The sequence below is a fragment of the Papio anubis genome, chromosome 14 (assembly GCF_008728515.1).
Source record: "Papio anubis isolate 15944 chromosome 14, Panubis1.0, whole genome shotgun sequence".
Lineage (NCBI taxonomy): Eukaryota > Metazoa > Chordata > Mammalia > Primates > Cercopithecidae > Papio > Papio anubis.
Window position 1 is genome coordinate 92,815,791 of NC_044989.1, and position 24,158 is coordinate 92,839,948.

At 40.2% G+C, this 24,158-nt stretch overlaps 1 protein-coding gene and 1 pseudogene across 1 annotated transcript; both read left to right on the plus strand.

Moving 5' to 3' along the window:
* The first annotated feature begins 4,648 nt into the window (after positions 1 to 4,648).
* On the plus strand, positions 4,649 to 6,000 carry LOC103877223 (annotated as a pseudogene).
* A 9,522-nt stretch (positions 6,001 to 15,522) lies between these two features.
* MTLN (mitoregulin) lies at positions 15,523 to 22,750 on the plus strand. The gene is given in 4 exon segments (XM_031655374.1): positions 15,523 to 16,569; positions 21,408 to 21,657; positions 21,660 to 22,093; positions 22,651 to 22,750. Coding segments are annotated over 2 exon segments (441 nt in total). The 5' UTR covers positions 15,523 to 16,569; positions 21,408 to 21,510; the 3' UTR covers positions 21,954 to 22,093; positions 22,651 to 22,750.
* Positions 22,751 to 24,158: the final 1,408 nt, after the last annotated feature.

Sequence of the window (24,158 nt, forward strand, 5' to 3'; positions counted from 1 at the left end):
TTTACAAAGATGGCTTATGTCTTTAAATTCAAGACTCAAAGATCCCAGAGTAGAAAGTGGGCTCCGATATTAAGAATTGTATCTTAAGAGGTGTCTTCTGTTCCTTTCCATTTTGAAAGAATTCATTTAAATTTAGTGTTAAGTAGAGAGGATAGGCTATTAGTGGTGTAAAAGTTTATCTTTCTCAAAACCTTTACAGTGAATAGGACTAAACAGAAAATCACTCTTTGTCCTCTCTCAGCCCTACTAGAGTCAGGAGACAGCTGCTTTGAATAGCGTGAATTCTGTTACGGTAAAAGATGTTCATGAACATGGATGGAGGATGCGCGGACATGATGTCAGGGCTGTTGGCTGTAGTGACCAGCACGTAGAGCTCAAATGATATCTCCAGAAGGTTTTCAAAGTAAGGTGATCCCTCTGCTGTTTTCAGACCCCTACAGAGGAACCAAAAACACAAAGTGAAAACCACACACGTAAATTAATACACTGACACACTTTTCCCCTTTCAAGAGCACTCCTGCAGTGTTTGAACACGGAAGATTGTGTTTGGTGACAGATTGTGCCACCAACAGGCTCAACCTAAATACGGGAGAATTTCCAGGCAGAAACTTCCAGAGAAATGTGCTGATTCCCAAAAAGCTTCAAGGCCATCAGGGAAAACATCAGCACTCTGAACATGAACAATGGAAGACGAGAGGATATTGGGCAGGGTGCTCTGGAGGCTTCGGAAAGGCCTTCGGATCTATGGAGACAAAATGTTATTTTATTTACAAGAAACCAGCTAACTTTCTGCAAAAACAAACCATCACGTATCCTAAATCATATGCTTACCTGACGACTTTTAGGGAAGTTAATTAGGAAGACCGGCCTTAAGGCCCTTGACCAGCTGATGCTGTGGATGTTAATAGCTTCCAGGAACCCATAGATAATCAGATGGATCAAGGTCAGCTGTGAGAGACACAGGACAGAGATGTCAATACTACACTGTCCAAGGACAGTGAATGGGGGTTCACTAACCCAGGAGAGGCACAATGTTATGTGAAAAAGCAAGTTTCATAGACAGCATAGTACCACTTTTGTAGTATGATATTAACAATAGCTAATGTTTGACGTTTTACTGTGTTCCATGTACTATAACAAGCACCTCTTGCAGATTATTTTAGACTCATCACACCAATTAGGTGGGCACTATTCCTGTAGGAGGAGCTTGAGGCACAGCGAGGGTAACCATGTAGCCCGTGATCACACAGCTAGTTGAGGGCAGAGCTGGGACTGGAACCCTGACAGTCTGAGGGCTGAGCCCTTCCTATTAATCACACTGTGACATCCTTCCACACTACACCCTATTGACCTCCTCTTCAATTTAACGTGTAAAAAAAAGGAGGTGTAGCCTAGAAACAGAGATGAGAATATCTAGAATACAGAAAACCCTTATTAATCTTTATTAATGTCAGGTTTATGGGCAAGAGATTAAAGTGAAGATGGCCGAAAGAAGAACCTCGTGTATTTTAGAAAAATATAAGTAAAAAGAACAATCTACCATCATCAAAACATGAATTTAGCCCCTTTGGTGGTAAGGCACAGAGGATCTAGTGAGCTCCTTCCCCTCAAAGGGCACTCTGCATGGGGCAGGTGTAGGGTCTAGCCCTACAGGGTCTGTGGATTTTTCTCATGTGTGGAGATGAGAGATCGTAGAAATAAAGACACAAGACAAAGAGAAGAAAAGACAGCTGGGCCCGGGAGACCACTACCACCTAGACGTGGAGACTGGTAGTGGCCCCAAATGCCTGGCTGCACTGGTATTTATTGGATACAAGGCAAAAGGGGCAGGGAAAGGAGTGTGAGTCATCTCAAATGATTGATAAGGTCACGTAAGTCACGTGTCCACCAGACAGGAGACCTTCCCTGTTAGGCAGCCGAGGCAGAGAGAGAGGAGAGCTTATGCCATTACTTCTTCTATGCATTTCAAAGACTTTTAGTACTTTCACTAATTCTGCTACTGCTATCTAGAAGGCAGAGCCATATGTAGAGGGTGGAACATGAAAGTGGACCAGGAGTGTGACCGCTGAAGCACAGCATCACAGGGAGATGTTTAGGCCTCCGGATGGCTGTGGGTGGGGCTGACTGATGTCAGGTCTTCCACAAGAGGTGGTGGAGCAGAGTCTTCTCTAATTCCCCCGGGGAAGGGGAGACTCCCTTTCCCAGTCTGCTAACTAACAGGTGCCTTCCCTAGATACTGACGCTACCGCTAGACCAAGGTCCGCTAGGTAAGGGGTGTCTTCCCAGGTGTTGGCGTTACCACTAGACCGGGGAGCCCTCTAGTGGCCCTTTCCAGGCATAACAGAAGGCTCACACTCTTGTCTTCTAGTCACTTCTCACCATGTCCCTTCAGCTCCTATCACTGCATGGCCTGATTTTTCCTAGGTTATAATTGTAGAACAAAGATTATTATAATATTGGAACAGAATAATGTTACAAACTAGTGATGAATGATATTCATATATAATCACATCTATAATCTATTTCTAGTATAACTATTCTTATTCTACATATTTTCTTTATTATACTGGAACAGCTTGTGCCCTCGGTTCTTGCCTTGACACCTGGGTGGCTTGCCGCCCACAGGCAGGGGAGACAGCTAAGAAATGAGGCTGGTTCACAACTGCTGCACTGAGCAGTTGTGAGGTAGGCAGATCGCTTGAGCTCAGGAGTTCGAGACCAGGCTGGGCAACATGGTGGAATCCCATCTCTACAAAAAATGCAAAAATTAGCCCGCCATGGTGTTGTGCACCTGTAGTCCCAGCTACTTGGGGGACTGAGGCAGGAGGATTGCTTGAATCTGGGAGGTCGAGGCTGCAGTGAACTGAGATTGCACCACTGCCCTCCAGCTTAGGTGACAAAGTGAGACTCTGTCTCCAATAAAAAGAAAATACTAAAAGTAAATAAACATATAATTAATAAGCTAATAGATAAAAAAGAATAATAAAAATACTTATTTCAAAAAAAAGAATAAAAAGAAACAGGAACATAGAAGAGATGGAGTGAATGAAAAACAAATAGTAAGATGATAGATGTAAAGCCAAATGTATCAATAGTTACAATAAAAATAGAGAGGCAAAATACCTCAATTATGTTGTCAGACTGGACTAACAGACAACTACAATTATTTGCTGCTTACAAGAGAAACATCACAAATATAAGGATACAAAAAGGTTGAAAGTAAAAGGATGGAAAAATATCCTGTGTAAATGAAAACCAAAAGAAAGACATTTTAGTTTTATTAATATAAAATAATATAGTTTAAAATAAGAACCACCAGAACTAGAGGGATATTTTATAATGATAGACTTAATCAACCAGGAAGAGATAATAATTCTAAATTAGCGTGAGTCTAACAATATACTTTCAAATGCATAAAGCAAAAAAATCTGGAAAATTTTCAAATATTTGAAATTAAATCACACAGTTATAAATAACCCACGTTTTAAAGAGAAATCTACAAGGAAAATCAGAAAATATTTCTAATTGAATGAAAATAAAAACATAAGATATCAAAATGTGTGGAATGTAGTTAAATTAGCCATTAGAGGAAATGCGTAGCATTAAATATAAAACAGGGCTTGAATTAATAATCTAAGCTTCCACCTTAGGAAACTAGGGGAAAAAAGAGCAAATTAAACTTAAAACAGGCAGAAAGAAGAAAATACAAGAGATAAAAGCAGAAATCAGCTGAATGTTTTAGCACACGCCTATAGTCCCAGCTACTCAGGAGGCTAAGGCAGGAGGATCACTTGAACCCAGGAGGCAGAAATTGCAGTGAGCAGAGATCACTCCAGCCAGGGCAACAGAGCAAGACTGTCTTAAAAAACAAAAAAACAAAAAGCAGAAATCAATAAAATTGAGCACAGATAACAGTAATAAAGGAAACAACAAAGGACATGACAAAGTGCAATTTATCCCAAGAATTTAAGGCTGATTCAACATTTGAAATTGAATCAGTGTCATTCATGATATCTGTAGACTAAAGGAGAAAAATCATATGATCATCTGAATAGATGCTAAAAGCATGTGCCAGATGTAACCTCTTTTCAGGGTAAAGACTCCCAGAAAACTAAGGATAAAAGGAAACCTCTTTAACCTGCATTTTTAAATTTATTTATTTTGAGACAGAGTCTCACTCTGTCACCCAGGCTGGAGTGCAGTGGCATGATCTTGGCTCACTGCAACCTCTGCCTCCCGGGTTCACACCATTCTCCTGCCTTAGCCTCCTGAGTAGCTGGGACTACAGGCGCCCGCCACCACGCCCAGCTAATTTTTTGTATTTTTAGTAGAGACAGGGTTTCACCGTGTTAGCCGGGATGGTCTCAATCTCCTGACGTTGTGATCCGCCCGCCTCAGACTCCCAAAGTGCTGGGATTACAGGCGTGAACCAGTGCGCCCGGCCTTTTTTTTTTTTTTTTTTTTAATTTGTGTTTTAACTTTTATTTTAAGTTCAGGGGTACCTGTGCAGGATGTGCAGGTTTGTTACATAAGTAACTGTGTGTCATGGGGGTTTGTTGTACAGATTATTTCATCACCCAGTTATTGAGCCTAGTATCCATTAGTTGTTTTTCCTGATATTCTCCCTCCTCCCACTCTCCACCCTCCAATAGGCCCCAGTGTGTGTTGTTCCCCTCTATATGTCCATGTGTTCTCATCATTTAGCTCCCACTTACAAGTGAGAACATGTGGTGTTTGTTAAACTCCATCTGTAAAACTCCCAGACCTAAAATCATTCTTAATATTGAAAAATTGAGGCTCTGCGCTGCCCAGGGTAGGCTGTGGATGGTCCAATAGACTGGGCTTGTGCTGTGTGGGGAAGGTGCGGGCATCACAGCCTTCCTTTTCCTGGGGCCCTCTGCACTGGGGACAGAATGTAACCCATGGGACCCTCAGGACCTCCAGCTGCCCAGTCCCAGATTGAAGGGACGGGCATCAGTGGAGAGGGTCTTAAATCGAGATGATTTGCCTTTATAGATTGAGAGACACAAGGCATGGATGGATAGAAACCTTTGCATGTATCAGTTCACATATCAATATATCTGCCTGCATGCTCCAGTTATGTAACAGTCGTGCCTGCTACATTCAGTATGAATCTGCCTATGACCTCTTGGTTTGATATTTTACGACTTTCGCTAGATTCACGGAAGGGTGAACCTGGAATTAAACAGGCAGCAGAAAATGTAAAAGCGTTGATAAATCAAGAGGTGAAGAATGGCATTTCTTCTACAGAATTGTTTTGGGAGGATTTTCTCAAGGAGGAGCTCTTGTCTTTATGTACATCTTTTACCACAAAGCAGAAACCAGCACGTGTCACTGCACTCAATTGCTGACTTTGGGCAACTGAGTTGCCCACTTTGGGATCCATTTCTACAGGGTCCCATTGTGGCACAAATAGAGATATTTCTATTATCCAGTGCCTTGGAAATTGTGATCCTTTAGTTTCACTAATGTTTGGTTTTCTTACTGTTGAAAATCTGAAAGCATGGGTATATCCAGCCAACGTAAACTTCAAAACCTTCATAGGCGTGATGCACAGCTTGTCGCCAGGAAATGATGGCTATCAAGCAATTTGTTGATAAACTCCTACCTCCTGTTGATAGATTTCACTAAAAAGGCCTTCTGCAGAAATACACCAGCATCGCTGTAGTAGAGTATAAACCTTTCCCCCAGCCAGATCTTTAAACTTCTAATGTTTGCAGTGTGAAAATGTTTTGCAAATACACGCCAATGGCATGAACTAACTTATGGCTCCTCATGGGCAATTATGATCTTTTAAGTTTCTGTACATTTCTATACACAGATATATGGTAGAATACATCAGTATTACAATAAATGAAGCTTTTTCACTTATTTTAATAATTATGTTTGAGAAAAAGAAGCTAGCTTGGTGAAATCCCATCTCTACAAAAAGTACAAAAATTAGCCAGCGATGGTGGTGCACGCCTATAATCTCAGCTACTCGGGAGACTGAGGCAGGAGAATTGCTTGAACCTTGGAGGCAGAGGTTGCAGTGAGCTGAGATGGAGCCACTGCACTCCAGCCTGGGCTAAAGAGCTCAAAAAAAAAAAAAAAAAAAAAAAAAAATTAGTAGTATGCTTAATGAACATTTGTTCAGGTTTAAATGAACAGTTAAGGCCAGGCATGGTGGCTCAAGCCTGTAATCTCAGTGCTTTGAGAGGTCAAAGGGGGAGGATCACTTGAGGCCAGGAGTTTAAGACCAGCCTGAGCAACACAGTGTGACCCTGTCTCTACAAAAAATTAAAAATTTAGCAGGATGTGGTGGTGCACAACTGTAGTCTCAACTACCCAAGAGGCTGAGACAGAAGGATCACTTGAGCCTGGGAGTCCAAGGCTATAGTGAGTTATGATTGCCACTGCCTTTTAACGTGGGCAACAGAGGAAGACCCTGTCTCTAAAAAAAGTAAAATAAAATAAAATAATTGAACGAGCCATTAAGATATAAATGATTTATGCATGCTGTGATTTAGTCTATGGATTTATTCTAAAATTGCTAAAATGTCACCATGTATTGACCATGAAAAACCCTTAAAAAAATCAATGAATCCAGGAGTTGTTTTTTTGAAAAAATTAACAAAATAGTCTGCTAGCTAGACTAATACGGAAGAAAAGAGAGATGAATCAAATAGACACAATAAAAAAGAATAAAGGCGATATCACCATTGATCTCACAGAAATACAAACTACTATCAGAGAATACTATAAACACCTCTATGCAAATAAACTAGAAAACCTAGAAGAAATGAATAAATTCCTGGAAACAAACACCCTCCCAAGACTAAAGCAGGAAGAAGCTGAATCCCTGAATAGACCAATAACAAGTTCTGAAATTGAGGCAGTAATTAATAGCCTACCAACCAAAAAAAAGCCTAGGATCAGACAGATTCACAGCCAAATTCTACCAGAGGTACAAAGAGGAGCTGGCACCATTTATTCTGTAACTATTCCAAACAATTAAAAATGAGGGACTCCTCCCTAACTCGTTTTATGAGGCCAGCATCATCCTGATACCCAAACCTGGCAGAGACACAACAAAAAAAGAAAACTTCAGGCCAATAACCCTGATGAACATTGATGTGAAAATCCTTGATAAAATACTGGCAAACTGAATTCAGCGGCACATTAAAAAGCTTATCAACTATGATCAAATTGGCTTCATCCCTGGGATGCAAGGTTGGTTCAACATACATAAATCAGCAAACACAATCCATCACATAGACAGAATCAATGACAAAAACCACATGATTATCTCTATAGATGTAGAAAAGGCCTTTGACAAAATTCAACATCGCTTCATATTAAAAACTCTCAATAAACCAGGTATTGATGAAACAATCTCAAAATAATAAGAGCTATTTATGACAAACCCATAGCCAATATTATACTGAATGGGCAAAAGCTGGAAGCATTCCCTTTGAAAACCGCTGCAAGACACGGATGCCCTCTCTCGATGCTCCTATTCAACACAGTATTGGAAGTTCTGGCCAGGCAATCAAGCAAGAGAAAGAAATAAAGCGTATTCAAATAGAAAGAGAAGAAGTCAGATTGCCTCTGTTTGCAGATGACATGATTGTATGTATAGAAAATGCCATCGTCTCAGCCCAAAAACTCCTTAAGCTGATAAGCAAGTTCAGCAAAGTCTGATAGTACAATATCAATGTCCAAAAATCACAAGCATTCCTATACACCAACAATAGACAAGCAGAGAGCCGAATCATGAATGAACTCCCACTAACAACTGCTACGAAGAGAATAAAATACCTAGGAATACAGCTTACAAGGGACATGAAGGACCTCTTCGAGGAGAAATATAAACCACTGCTCAAGGAAATAAGAGAGGACACAAACAAATGGGAAAACATTCCATGCTCATGGATAGGAAGAATCAATATTGTGAAAATGGCCATAGTGCCCAAAGTAATTTATAGATTCAGTGCTATTCCCATCAAGCTATTGTTGACTTTCTTCACAGAATTAGAAAAACACTACTTTAAATTTCCTATGGAACCCCAAAAGAGCCCTTATAGCCAAGAAAATCCTAAGAAAAAAGAACAAAGCTAGAGGCATCATGCTACCTGACTTCAAACTATACTACAAGGCTACAATAACCAAAGCAGCATAATACTGGTACCAAAACAGGCATGTCGACCAATGGAACAGAACAGAGGCCTCAGAAATAGCACCATACATCCACAACCATCTGATCTTCGACAAACCTGACAAAAACAATCAATGAGGAAAAGATTCCCTATTTAATAAATGGTGCTGGGAAAACTGGCTAGCCATATGCAGAAAACTGAAACTGGATCCCTTCCTTAAACCTTATACAAAAATTAACTCAAGATGGATTAAAGACTTAAATGTAAAATGCAAAACCATAAAAACCCTAGAAGAAAACCTAGGCAATACCCTTCAGGACATAGGCATGGGCAAAGACTTCATGATGAAAACACCAAAAGCAGTGCAACAAAAGCCAAAAGTGACAAATGGGATCTAATTAAACTAAAGAGCTTCTGCACAGCAAAAGAAACTAGCATCAGAGTGAACAAGCAACCTACAGAATGGGAGAAAAATTTTGCAATCTACCCAACTGACAAAGGTCTAATATCCAGAATCTACAAGGATTCTTAAACAAATATACAAGAAATAAACAAACAACCCCATCAGAAAGTTGGCAAAGGATCTGAACACTTCTCAGAAGAAGACATTTATGCGGCCGGCAAACATATGAAAAAAAAATCTCATCATCACTGATCATTAAAGAAATGCAAATCAAAACCACAATGAGATACCATCTCATGCCAGTCAGAATGGCAACTATTAAAAAGTCAAGAAATAATAGATGCTGGCGAGTCTGTGGAGAAATAAGAATGCTTTTACACTGTTGGTGGACATGTAAATTAGTTCAACCATTGTGGAAGACATTGTGGTGATTTCTCAAGGATCTAGAACCAGAAATGCCATTTGACCCAGAAATCCCATTACTGGGTATACACCCAAAGGAATATAAATCATTCTGCTATAAAGACACATGCACATGTATGTTTATTATAGCACTATTCACGATAGCAAAGACATGGAACCAAACCAAATGCCCATCAATGATAGACCGGATAAAGAAAATATGGCACATATACACCATGGAATACTATGCAGCCATAAAAAGAATGAAATCATGTCCTTTTCAGGGATATGGATGAAACTGGAAGCCATCATCCTCAGCAAACTAACACAGGAACAGAAAATCAAACACCACATGTTCTCACTCACACACACACACACACACACAATCACACATTATATATATACTATACTATATATACACACTATATATATACTATACTATATGTAGTTTGTGTATAAATAAATATACATAAATATATATGTTGAATTGTGTAAATATATATACACACTCAGCACAAATATACATGATTGTAATATGTAATAAGAATAAGGTAGTATTACATTATTCCTAATAACAGAGATAATGCTTTTAAGTGCTCTCTTCAATTAATGGCCCTTTTATTTTGAGGACCAGGCTTTTCTTTTCCCTGATGTTTCTATTTAATATTCTTTTTTTCTCTCAAGAAATATTCTTTCTTCCTTTACTATCCCTAACAGACCAAATACTATCTCCCTGCCATAGACATGTATTCTCAATGCATGCTATAATTTGACATCCTGAATTACAAACACATGGTGTTTAAAGTGTATGTATACTTTATAAAGAGAGTAAATATTACTCAAAATTTCCTACATATTTAAAAAACTGTACGTTAGCCCAAATCTAGACCTATTTAGTAATTAGAATTGTTAATCCAGTTAACATAAATAATTCTGTGGTTTTATTTTTCTGTAATCAACTGAAAGAATGAATAGGTCATATTCTAGTATGTTCTGAAATATTTAAGACTGAACTCAAAACTAATTTCTAAGATGATTCTCCTTGTTACTAAATAAGTAAATGTTTACATTTACTTATTGTGTATATATTTTTGAAGCCAACTACTGTAGAAAATGAGCAATCTATTAGAAAATTTGCATTATTTTATTTGCTAATGAACTTACTTGAAAATTTCACTTTTCTGAATAACTTTTAATTTTTATTTTTAACTTTTTAAAATATCAGAATTGACATTCTGAATGCATTTTTAAAATTTGTCTTTTCTAAAATATTAGCATAAATGGCTTAAAAATTAGTATTTTGTGCAAACATAAAAACTACAGTCATTTGCTTTTAAATAGTCAAATTTTTCAGATTAGTAAAAATTATTTGAAAACAAATTTGTGGGTAATAAAGATTAGCTAGAACTGTATATGTATGGTGTAGTTACCACATAGTTTAATATGCAGCAAAAATGTAAGCCTGAGATTTCTGAGCTTTAATTTTTCTGCTGTTTTCCAACTGACCAAAACAATGTTAGGAATGCATCTTTGTAAATGGGTGCTAATTGAGAGTGGGAATAATTTTGTAATGGACTATAAAGGATGTTAATAATGAAGCCATATGTTTATGTCTGGATTTAAAACTTTTAAACCATTATTTGCTAAGTCATTTTGCTTTACCTTGAAGAACATAAACTGTTGTTTCAGTTATTCAAACTAACAAGATCTTATTATGGCAAGAAATATTTCATTCATTAAGATGTTGTGCTGCAATATGGGAAAATGTAAATCCTTTTCACGGTTTCTTTCAATGTGAAATAAAATTTAATTCTGACAAAAAAGGGAAAAAGTGGAATGCTTTCCCCCTACGATTGAGAACAAGGCAAGGATTTCCACTCACTCCACATTGTACTGGAGCCCTAGCAAGTGCAATAAGGTGAGAGAGGAAAACATTTTACAGATTAGAAAGGAAGAAACAAAACTGTCTTTATTCATAGACAACATGATTGTCTACATAGAATATTCCAAAGAATCTTGAGAAACAATACCAGAAGTTTAGTCATATCAGAGTATATAAAAGCAATATACAAAATTAAATGTATTTCTATATGCTACCAATAAACACTTGTAAATTACAAATTACAATGTAAAAAACACTACCATTTATGGTGGCATCAAAATTCATTACGTATTTAGAGAAAATCTAAGTGAAAGATTGTTATGAAGAAAACTACAGAATATTAATAAGGAAAAATAAGAAGTAAATAAATAAATATAGAGAGATACTTTGTTTATGGATCAGAACACTTAGTATCATTACGATATCAATTCTCCCCCAATTTATCTGTAAATTCAATGCAATTATAATAAAAATCTCAGCAGGCTTTTTGAAATAGAAATTGATGATTTAATAAATAATTCTAAAGCTTTTACACAAAAGCAAAGGATCTAGAGTAGCTAAAACAATTTTGAAAAAGAAGACTGAAGTTGAGGAATCATGGTATCCAATTTCAACGTACTGCAAAACTGCTGCAATCAGGGCAGCATGTTATTGGTGTAAAGACAGACATAATGGTCAACTTACTCTTGACAAGACTGCCAAAACCATCCAATGGTGAAAGGATAATCTTTTCAACAATGGTGCTGGGACAACTAAGAGAAAAGGCAACCTGTCTACCTGAGGTGTTGGGAAGTTGTTGACTCAACAAATCTGAGACTTGTCTTCAAGCCTGGAAAACATATTGGGTGATTGGTTTCTAAGTGCCTACTAGTCCCATCTTATTAGTAGTTATTTTTGTCTCTCTCATAGCTCAGTGTTTGTTATCTAGTGTTACAAATGTTCATTGATCAAAGACAAAACAAGATGAATATGTTGATTGATAGGTAACAGGAAATCAGACCACTGAAAATGAAAACATATGTTTAAGAAGAATCAGGAACAGTGGTAAGGCTCTGGAGAATTCATAGAGTATTTTCTGCAACTCTGATGGATGATTAAAAAGGGGGATTGAGAAAAAAAACTCTATCCTCCTAGAAAGGAATTATTATTATCTGACCATGGCAACAAATAATGACCGAAGCCAGTTTTAAACCCATCCTAATCAATCATGACAACTTCACATCAGTAAATACACTCCCTAAAATCAGCCAATTAGCAACAGTTGTTCACTCTATTCAGCGAACAAGCTTCTGAAAGTTAACCAGCCATCAATGGTGTTACTTGCTTTCACAGTTAAACATTAAAAAACATTTAAAAGTAAATAAATAAAATAAAAATAAAACAATAAAACAATAACAACAAAAAAGCACCCTAAACACTCCTGGGTTTTTTGTTTTTTGTTTTGAGACAGTGTCTCGCTCTGTCACCCAGGCTGGAGTGCAGTGGCAGGATCTCAACTTGCTGTAACTTCTGCAAGTTGGTTCAAGCGATTCGCATGCCTCAGCCTCCCAAGTAGCTGGCGTTACAGGCGCCCACCACCATGCCCCTCTAATTTTTATAATTTTTTTGTAGAGATAGGGTTTCACCATGTTAACCAGGCTGGTCATGGATTCCTGGCGTCAAGTGATCTGCCTACCTTGGCCTCCCAAAGTGCTGGGATTACAGGCATGAGCCGCCGCACTCAGCCAACATCCTATTTTTGAAAATCTCCAATCTCTGAACTCTGTCTTACAAAACCAACTCTGCATTGCTGAGAGAGGCTGTGCTTTACAGGCACAGCTCTAACTTGCTTACAAAGTGATAAATTCAGCTTTTTTATTTCTGATATTAAGAAGTAGCCTCTTCGTTAAACATAATTGCAATTTTCTATCATTCATCTGGACTTTGTATTATTGATGTATTTGTTAATTTTTTTAAAAAAATATGATTTTTGTGATTCCTCATTCTAAATAAATATTTTTTATCTAAAAATAATTGTCTTATTCCAGAAGTATTTATTAAGCACATACTATGAGGAAACATGTTAAACAGAAACAAAAATGGTCCCTGCTCTCATGAAATTTACAGTCTAGTGGAGAAGGGCAGACATTAATCAAATAAACATACCAAAATATATAAAACGTTTAACTGTGTCCACCCATGAAAGATTATAAGCTATAGGAACTACCTGCCCACCATAAATAACTATTTAAGAATGCACAAAATTAATCGAACAACCAATTTCAGACATGGTACAACAGGTAGCACAGAACTATGATCCCCAAAGGAAAGAAAACAAACAAATTCAATACTATGATGGCTCCAGTTTACTGCCTGGAGAGAGTTTTCAGGCCACAGTGCAGGGAAGGCAAAAGCAAACAGAGCCCCCCTGAATTGAGGGGATGGAGATTGGCACCCTGGGAGGCACAGGTGACTAGAATTTACAGGCAAAGTATAGGAAATAAAGTTGCTGAACAGAGAGAGAATAATGCCTCAGTGACCTGTGGGATATCAGTCTAAGATGCATGTAATGGAAGTCATAGAAAAAAGGGAGACATAAAATATTTGAAGGAAGGATGGCCAGAAGTTTTCTAAATTTGGTAAAAACTAGAAGCCCACAGATCCAGGAGATTCAACAAACCTGGAACAGAATAAACTTTGTAAAAACATACCAAAATATATCATGACCAATTGCTCATACATCCTTATAAAGTCTTAAAAACAGCTATTGGGAAAAAGATACATTATATACAGATAAGAATTACAACTGACTGGCCAGGTATGGTGGCTCACGCCTGTAATCCCAGCACTTTGGGAGGCCAAGGCAGGCGGATCATGAAGTCAGGAGATCGAGACCATTCTGGCTAACATGGTGAAATCCCATCTCTACTAAAAATACAAAAAATTAGCCAGGTGTGGTGGTGGGCACCTGTAGTCCCAGCTACTCGGGAGGCTGAGGCAGGAGAATGGTGTGAACCTGGGAGGCTGAGCTTGCAGTGAGCTGAGATCGAACCACTGCACTCCAGCCTGGGTGACAGAGCGAGACTCTGTCTCAGAAAAAGAAAAAAAAAAAAAAAGAATTACAGCAGACTTCTTTTCCAAAACTACATAAGCCAGAACAATGGAACATCTTTACAGTGCTAAAAGAAAAAAGCTGTCAACCCTAAATGTTCTGTGATGAGCAAGTCTATGCAAACTTAACCCCAAAGCCCAGGAAGCTGAGAGGTGAAAGAAGAAGGCTGACATGTCTGGCTTCTCAGAAAGAAACATTTACGAGGGACTTACAAACAGAAGTGATAGATAGACTTCGGCAGCCATGAGAAGGTATAGTGGATCCCTGAGTCCTTATCCCCCAGGCCCAAAGATTATACACCACAGGGAAGGAATGTGTAACAACTGAAATCAACCTCTCAGAGAGAGGCAAGAAAGAACAGTAGAAAAAGTAGAAATCTCAGAGGCATTTCCAGAACAGGGGTTAATCAGAAGTCAATATGGTAGACTAGCAAGATGGAGTTGCTTTATCATCTGCACCTGTGGAGGAAAAGTTAAATTTTAAATTTGAACTCAATTGAACATGGACACAAATAATGGTCACCAAGTCCCAGAACAGGTTGTGTGAGCCCCTTTGAGGCATTCATCCAGCGCTGTTTCGGAGAAATCTCTATTTCAATCTATTCCTATATGTTAGTTATTGAAAAACAATAGACAATCACAAAAACAAGTTGACCTTTTTGTGTTCCTTGAGCCCAGTCACAAGGGGCCCTAATGACTTGTTACAAAAAGAGCTAGGGTCTCAGACCATGCTGAAGCTTCAGGAGACCTCTCCTCATCTGTGCATGAATGAGTGGCCGACTTTGGAGGCCAGGCTGTTGCTTCCTGGTCTGGTGGTGAATCCTCCATAGTCTGATGAGTGTAGTGTCCAACTCTGGAGCCCAGGCTGTTGCTTCTCGGTCTGGCAATGAATCCTCCATAGTCTGGTGAGTGTATATATACATAGAGAGATATATATATATCTTTACCCTTCTTCGCTTCCCATTGCAATTTGCTTATTATATCAATTTGCTTATTATATCATTTGCTTATTATATCTGCATTGCCATTTACATGGGATAAAGATTGTTTACCCTTAAAGGTATTGTGTGTGTGTCTTTTCTTCTCCCCCACATGTGTTTTTGTTTTCTGCACAGAACTACACCAAATCTACCAAACATCGTCCATCACAGGCTACAATACTATTGTCTTTTATGTGAACTACTGGAATAGTGTCCCAACTGGCCTCCCTGCTTCCATCCTTGGTGACTTCCAATCCATTCTCCATCTGAAATCAGATTAATGTTATTACTATGTGAACAGGATTATGCAATTCCCCTGCTTTAGAAAAAAAGAAAAAAAAAAAAAAAAGGCTGCTCATTTCACTGTGAATAAAATCCAAAGTCATTGACATGGCCTGCAAGGCTCTGTCTTCTTGTTCTACCTTTCTTCCACTCCTATTCCTCTAACTCTTGCTGATTCAGCATTTTAAAAATAATTTTGCTTGAGACAGGGTTTTACTCTGCCACCCAGGCTGGAATGCAGTGATGAGATCATGGCTCACTGCAAACTCAAGCAATCCTCCCACCTCAGCCTCTCACGTAGCTAGGAATACAGACACGCACCACCACACCCGGCTAAATTTTTTTATTTTTTGTAGAGACAGGGTCTCGCTATGTTGTCCAGCCTGGCTTCAAACTCCTGGAGGCAAGTGGTTTTCCCGCCCTGGCGACTCAAAGTGCTGAGATTACCAGTGTAAGCCACTGCACCCAGCCTGATTCAGCTTTTTGCAGCCCCAGAATGTTTACAAATGCATTCTCTCAGCCCACAAAATCCCTTCCCTCTCATTTCTACTCCTGTTTCTCACTTAAGGTCTTAGGTATAGGAGGCCTCCTCTGACCATTTCCACCCTCCCAGTCTCAGTTAGGTTCCTCTGTGCACCCCCATGTTACACAGAGATGGCACACAGTACTTTTCTATCAGAGCACTCATCAGTGTTTGTACCGCTGTGTTTATTTGTGTGAGTATTTGATTGTTGTCAATCTCTCTCCTAGAGAGTAAGATCCTTGAGACTGGCTCAGCATGGAATATCTGGCACGCAGTATGCATTGAGGAAATACTTGTTGGAATAATCGTGAATTATAGATGAAAACTTAACCTTGGAAATCATTATGAGACTGGCTGGTGTGTTACTCAGAAGGATTTTCCTGTTCCTCCTGAAAGGGTTATAGAAGGCTGTTGTACAGTGTGTCTTCAGAATTACAGAATGGAGAGGCAGACTTGAAGTGCCTGTTCCTGTGAAAAAGAAGGATCAAAGCTCGAGGCTCAGCCTTGCCTTATGGAACTCCTTGTGTTCTTGCCCTGCACTGGGAGAAAATGATCCACATTTGGAATCACACACCCAGCCCGTCTACTTGGTATTCCTGCCTACCTCCTCTAAGTCTCAGCCTCGTGGGGTGTGTGTCTGCTGGTACTGGTCAGGGCAGGTGAAGAACTTGAGCACATCACCCAACCCTACAGGGGTTTCCCTTCCCATTCCCAACAGCTCGGAGGAAGAGAATGGGAGACAAAGGACCTGGTGATTTGACTCCCAGGACACTGGGTTGTCTGCTTGTGTCTCGGGTGGAACAGGCCCAGCAAGAGTCTTTAGGGCCAGAGCTCAAAGATTTATTGAGGTGAGTGTTCCATTTTAGTCATGGCAAGGCTATACCTTTTATGGGGCTAAATTTAAGGTATAAAGTAATCATTTTGTTGTTTAGGGTCTAGGAAACTGATTTCTTTTATATACTTTAAATGAACTTATTTACAAGCAATAAAGATCTAACACTATAAATGGTGAAGTCTTTCCCCTTGGCAAGCCCTTCAAACAGCAAACTCAACAGTAGCAGCTAATGCATCTTTCAAAAGGCACTCTTGCAATCAATTAACTTACTATGCTTAACTATTCAGCCTGTTAATCCAAATTTAAGCATTACCTCAAAGCTGCTTTACCATTGTGAAGTTCACTAAAATGCTCCATTGAAACAATTCACTCAGGGGTAAAACACAAAGTGGTAAGCTGGGGACACAGTGGCTCTTTAAGAGGGATTTTAAAGTTTATGTCCCTGCCTTCTCCCCAGCAGCTGTATTCTCCCCAGTGGCCAGAGTTTCCTTCTGCTTCAACAAAAATATATCTATATTCTCTTCCAGTTCTATGTGTCTAAGGCTTTCCCATATTCCAGACTCTGGTGTACATGATCTAGCCTATTTTTAGTCTAAAGACATCTTAGGGATGAGACCAGAATTCCAAGTGAGGTTCAAATTTGCAGTAACACCAGTGGCCCAAGTATGCAACTTCAGGCTGCCAAAAGTGGCCCTTTAAAATGTCTTAGAGCTGTTGAGTAACACTAAACTCCTTATTTTACAAATGAGTCAAGTGAGACACAGAGAAATTTAGTCTCTTCTCAGTTTGTGAGGTATCTTTCAAGATACAGTTTAGCCATCCACTCAGAAGCCATCCCTGACCACTCTCCACTGTCATCAACACCAAATATTTACTGAGTGTCTGTTATATGCCAGTCCTTGTTCTAGGCACTTGGGATTCACCAGTACACAATGGAGACAAAAATCCCTGCCCTGGAGCAGCTTACATTCTAGCACAGGAAACAGACAGTAAACAGTTGAGTATGATAAATGTTGAAGACAGCAAGTTCTGGAGGGGAACGGAACAGGGTCATGGGGATCAGGAGTGCCTGAGTGGGAGATGGTTGAGCCTGTGATTTTTAAATAGTTGAGTAGGTGACAGTTGGCACAAACTTAAAGGAGTTGAGGAAGTTACCCACTCAAGGATCTGGGGAACAGTATGCCACGTAGGGGGACCACATATGCAAATGCTATTATGTAGAACCTTGCCTGGTAAGCCCAAGACACAGTGAGCAAGCCAGTGACAGCTTCAGGGGTCGAAGGGAAACGGGCTTGCAGAACACTTGGGACCACCATAGGGGCTTTGGCCACTGCAGAGTTCTAGCAGAAGAGTGTGTCAAAGTCAAAACATGGAGACAAATCTCTGAAATTTGGAAATTTTATTTGGAAAGACAGAATTGCAACTTGGGACATACATACAGTCTGGGTGGTCTTTGGTATGTCTGCAGAACAAAGAGAAGCTTGGAGGTTTCATTGTAAAAAGAGAAATGTTATGTTTTGCTTTCAGAAAGTTCTTTGGTCCTAGTAAGGTTTTGAGGAACTGACAAGTTTTGATTGGTAAGTGACAGCAATGGGTTAAACTATTCTCAGAGCTCCAGGAGATTGTTTCAGTAGCTATAGATAAGACTGGTTTCAGGTTACAGCAGGTACTTTCAGCAGCCAGGCTTGCAGAGAATTACATTCTTGGAGCAATGTTTTGTGTCCTGAGTGCCTTTCCCTCTGCCTTCTCAAATCTATTTTAATTGAGTATGACAAGAATGACCCAAATGGTATGATCAACTTTCACAAGTGGCATGATTCAACTTTTTCTGATTTCAAAGGCCCATTCTGGCTGCTGTATTAAGAAGAGAATGTGGTGGACAGATATAGAAGCATGGAAATCTGATAGGGCTATTGCAATCAGAAAAGAGGTGATGGCAGCTTGGATCTGTTGGTAGCAGTAGAGTGGTAAGAAGCAATTTCATTCTGGCTATGTTTTAAAAATAGAACCAACAGGATTGGCTGAGAGATTGGATGGATTTTAAGAGAAAGAATGTCTCTGAGGGTTTTGTTCTGTTTTGCTTTCCCAAACTACAATGATGAGGATTTTTTCTTCTTTTTATAAGTCTAAGCAACATACTTACACACATATTCCAACTCATCACACTGTGTCATAATTTTTTTTTCTACTTATTCTACTTTGTGCTAAGCTAAGGGCCGACCTTGTGTTGTATTCGCCTTTACATTCCCAATGCCCACTGCAGCATTCAATAAATATTTGTTGAGTAAATGAACATTAAGTGTGGCAGATGTGAATTCACATTGGACCCAACACTGTCCTTATCATCTCCCTCCTAAGATACCTTTTGCCTCAAGTGTGAAAGTCCATTTGCTGATCTCTACAGAGAGGCTGAGTTCAGGTTCCACTTGCTGACCTTCCTTTCAGGGCTTTATTCATTTTATATTACTGTCTGTGATATTGTGAATATATATATGTGTGTGTGTATATATACGTATATATGTGTATATATACGTATATATACACATATATATCTACACACATATATATACACACACACACACACACACACATATATATGGTCTTCATTCCTGATTCCTGGCATACCAGCTCCTAAAATCCTTGGAATCTCAAGTGATTGATAAGAATGCCTTTTGTATGCTATTGAGATGACTGGAGGTCCCTAGGACAGGGACTGGCCACTGGAAAGACTAGGGCATGATTAGACTTTCAGCCCTACTCCCCAGTTTCCAGGGAGCAGAAAGGGCCTGAAGGTTAATTTGATCGCCAATGGCCAATGATGTAATCAGTCATGCCTATGTAATGAAGCTTCCTTAAAACCCCAAAAGGATTGGGTTTGATTGAGCTTTTGGATAGCTAAACATGTGGAAGTTCCTGGAGGATGGTGGTCCTAAACAGGGTATGGAAGCTCCATGCCCTTTCCTATACGCCTTACGCTATCCATCTCTTCCACCTGGCTGTTTAAATATATCCTTTGTAATATCCTTTATTATAAGTGGGTAAAAGTAAGTAAACTGTTTTTCTGAGTTCTGTAAGCCTCTTTAGAAAATTAATCAAACCTAAGGAGGGGGTTGCTGGAATTCCTGATTTATAGCCAGTTCTTCAGAGGCATAGGTGACAACCTATTCTTTGTGACTGGCATTGGAAGTAGGAAGAAGTCTTGTGGGACTGAGCCCTCAACCTATGGGACCTGATGCTGTATCCAGGTAGGTAAGTGTCAAAATTAAATTGAATTAGAGGACACCCAGCTGTTGTCTGCTGCAGAATTCATTGGCGTATAGGAAAAAAGTCTTCTTCACCCCAACTCTGGTGTCAGAGTATTGAATGTATTGTTTAGTGACCAGAGGTGGTCTGTATTGAGAATTAAAGCGGGAAAAACACTCTGTTTTTTCCCATATATTACACTGTGTAACAGATTACCACAAATGTAGTCACTTAAAACAATATGTATTTATTATCTCACATTTTCCATGGATCAGGAATCCAAGCACAATTAAGCTAGGTCCTCTGTTATAATCTCACAAGACTGCAATGAATGTGTAAGGCTGTGTTTTCATCTGGAGGCTCAAATGGGGAAGAATCTGCTTCCAAGCTCATTCAGGTTGTGGGCAAAGTTCATTTCCTTGTGGTTTTAGGACTGAGGGTTCCAGCTTTTTGCTGGCTGTTGGCTGGAGGTTTTTCCTAGAGGCCACTGCAGCTCTTTGTTCTGTGAGCTTCTTCAGCATGTCCACTTCATCAAGCCACAGGAGAGTCTTTAACTAGCTAAAAAATTTTATATACACAGTGATATGGTTTGGCTGTGTCCCCACCCAAATCTTGAATTGTAGCTCCCATAATTCCCACATGTCATGAGAGAGACCCAGTGGGAGGTAACTGAATCATGAGGGGGGGTCTTTCCCATGCTGTTCTCGTGACAGTGAATATGTCTCAGGAGATCTGATGGTTTTATAAAGGGAAGTTCCCCTGCACAGGCTCTCCTGCCTGCTGCCGTGTGAGATGTGTCTTTGCTCCTCCTTTGCCTTCTGCTGTGATTGTGAGGCCTCCCTAGCCATGTGGAACTGTGAGTCAATTAAACTTCTTTCCTTTATAAATTACTCAGTCTCATGTATGTCTTTATTAGCATTGTGAGAACAGATTAATATATGTGGTAATCACAGGAGTGACATCCTCATCCCCTTTGCTTTATTATATTAGTTAAAAGCAAGTCACAGGTCACACCCACACTCAAGGGGAGGGGATTACACAAAGGCCTGAATACCAGGAGGTGGAAGTCATGGTGGGGAGGTGTTAAAATGACTTTCATCATTAGAAATGCGTTTGTTTCCTATTCCAACAATTTTGACCCCATGTTAGTTCTGGTACAGCATGGCCCCCAGACGTGGGTTGTCCAATATGGTAGCCACTGTTTCCATATATAGTGAGTGTGACTGAAGAACTGAGTTTCTAATTTTTAAAACATTTTAATGAATTTAAATTTAATCTAAAAATTGGTACTCCATTCGGTTATTGGAAAAATGTTTGTGTTTTTAGAACAGCTCGGGTATATGAATCTACTTTTTCAACTGTACATTTTGTGAAATCTAGACACTGATAAGTATCTCCATTGAAAATTCAGTGTTCAAATTGAGATGCGCTATTCCCTGTAAAATACAGGCCAGTTTTCAAAGACTTGGTAGGAAAAAAACAAAGCAGCTCCTTAATAATTTAAAGACGAGTTACACGTTGAAATGATAACATCCTGTATACGTTGGGATACGTAAATACATTATTAAAAACAATTCCATGTTTTTGTTTTTATTTGTTAAAAAACAGGTTACCAGAAAATTTAAAGTTAACACAAGTCACTCCCATTCTATTGCTGAGAGAAAACAGAGCGGTGAAGAGCTTACAGTCGGGTTAGCAAGATACCCCCCCAATGTTAACTAATGTTGTAAGGCCTCAACAAGAAATGTTGTGAGGGTTCAGGAAAAGGGAAGGTGGGGTCGTCCAAAGGCTGGGAAAGTCTTCAGTTGAAGGCGAGGCAGAGGGGACTATTAGTGAGTTTTAAGAAGACCAACGCCTTGCCGTCTGCGCGGGGCGTGCCCCGCCGCCTTGGCCTCATTTTTGCGCTGCGCGCCACACTTGAACGCGCGGCGCCGTTTGACCCCGCCGCCGAGCCGTAGACCGCGCAGCACGCCGGCGATCGCCATGGCGGAGGTGTCGGAGAGGACGCTGCAGTTGTCAGTGCTAGTAGCCTTCGCCTCTGGAGTACTCTTGGGCTGGCAGGCGAACCGACTGCGGAGGCGCTACTTGGACTGGAGGAAACGGAGGCTGCAGGACAAGCTGGCGGCGACGCAGAAGAAGCTGGACCTGGCCTGAGACTCCGCGCCTTCCGCCCTATTCGATCCACCGCATGGCCACCTTACCCTGTCCGCACCGGAGCTCCGGTCCGGCGGTGGCCAGAGCCAGGCTTGTCACACAGTCCCCGCCTGCCATGGCCGGCTCGTCCTGGAGTGTTGGTGAGCAGTACACATAGTGACATTACAAAGGGAGACTTTGGGGTCGGGCGAATAGCTTAGGATCAACTCTGGCTAGGTCGCAGAAGATAGGACTTACTCCCACAGACACCAGAAGGTGGAAGTTTTGTGTTCCCTAGTAACTTGCTCTTTGGTGTCTTAGTTTAGTTCACTGACTGTTTAATGAGAATGTCTTACCGGTGCTATGTCGCTCATCCTGACAACATTGTAGAAAATACTGGAAAGAACAAAAGAAAAAAGGAACCGGGGAGGTGATTTTAACATCCTTGGTAGCACATCTTCGCCTTGGCGATTGTAAACTCCAAACTGAATTCTTAGGTTTTTGGCAGCCTGCTAAAGTGGAAAGAGCAGTGGCCTGGAAGTCAGGAACCTTGCATCCAGCCTTAGCATTTTCAGAAGAGCTGTGTATCATAAATTTTCAGGACCTCAGTTTTCTAGTCATAACACCAGATCTTATGGTTCATGGTTTAATACCACAGTACAGTTTGAAGTTACAGATTGTGTATTTCTAATTCTTTTTTCTTTTCTGTTTCTAACAGCTTGTTGAAGATGCATATAGACTACTGGAAAGAAACGACTTCTTGCACTTTATGAATCAATTTTATTTTTAAAATAAAATAAACATCTTTGAACCTTTTATTTTTCTCATAAGGGGAAGTATCATGTTTTTTATGCAATTTACTGCATCAAGAGATCTGCATTTTCAAAACTGACTTACTAGTGTTTTTGAGAAGATGTATTATGTAACTTGTGCCCCTTCTTTGGTACACCACAAAGCAGACTTGGCTGTGGGACCATTATGGGTTCTTTTACTGAACTTGTTGGAAAGCAAGGGGCTGTGTAAACATAACTGAGGTAAGGGTGCTGTATGTAAGACCTTTGAACTTCCAAGAGTAACATTGTATTCCTTGGCCCTGCTCATGCCTATAATCCCAGCACTTTAGGAGGTTGAGGTGGGAGGACCACTTGAGCCCAGGAGTTGGAGACCCACCAGGGCAACATAGGGAGACCCAGTCTTTACAGATAACTCACAAAGTAGTTGGCCGTGGTGGCACATACCTGTGAGCCCAGCTAATTTGTAAACCAGAGGCTGAGGCAGGAGGATCACCTGAGCCCAGGAGGTTAAGATTGCAGTGAGCCGTGATCTCACCACTGCACTCCAGCCTGGATGACAGAGCGAGACCCTGTCTCAACCCAAAACAAAACAGTGTGTTCCAAGTACAGAGTATAAGTTTTTTCTTTTCTTTTTTTTTTTTGAGACCGAATTTCACTCTTGTTGCCCAGGCTGGAGTGTAATGGCACAATCTCGGCTCACTGCAACCTCCACCTCCTTGGTTCAGGCAATTCTCCTGCCTCAGTCTGCCAAGTAGCTGGGACTACAGGCATGTGCCACCATGCCTGGCTAACTTTTGTATTTTTAGTAGAGATGGGATTTCACCATGTTGGTCAGGCTGGTCTCGAACTCCTGACCTCAGGTGATCCACTGGCCTCGGCCTCCGAAAGTGCTGGGAGTACAGGCGTGAACCACTGTGCCCAGCCAGTGTATAAGTTTTTATTGGCAAAAACATCTTTTATGTGTCATTATGGAATACACACGTGAAGGAGAAACCCTCCTGAACAGAGCTTAGTGATAAATCCTGCCTGTATCTAAAAATCAGGAGTGAGTACCTGGTTCCTTTGATTTGCAAGGAGTGTTTCTAGAATACCACCCTTGCTCATTCCTACAAAGATTAATTTCATGTCTCAACTCCATGTTAATATAGGAAAGTTGTTTCCACATGAAGCACCCCCACCCTCCCCCCCATTTTAGTGGGGCTATTATGCCTATTACTTCCAACTTTGTTTTCATTCTGTGAATGTAGTAGTCAAGGACTGAAATGGTTCTTGGAGCTCAGTCCCATCTGGGCTGCAGTTTGCTGAAGCTTCCTAGTGTCCGCCCCTAATTGAGGCTCCAAGAGTTGAGACTCTTTGAGGCAAGGTAGGTTTCTTGAGGGACATACTACCCCCAACCTGTTGGAATGTACCTGGTTAAGCATCTGGATTGTGA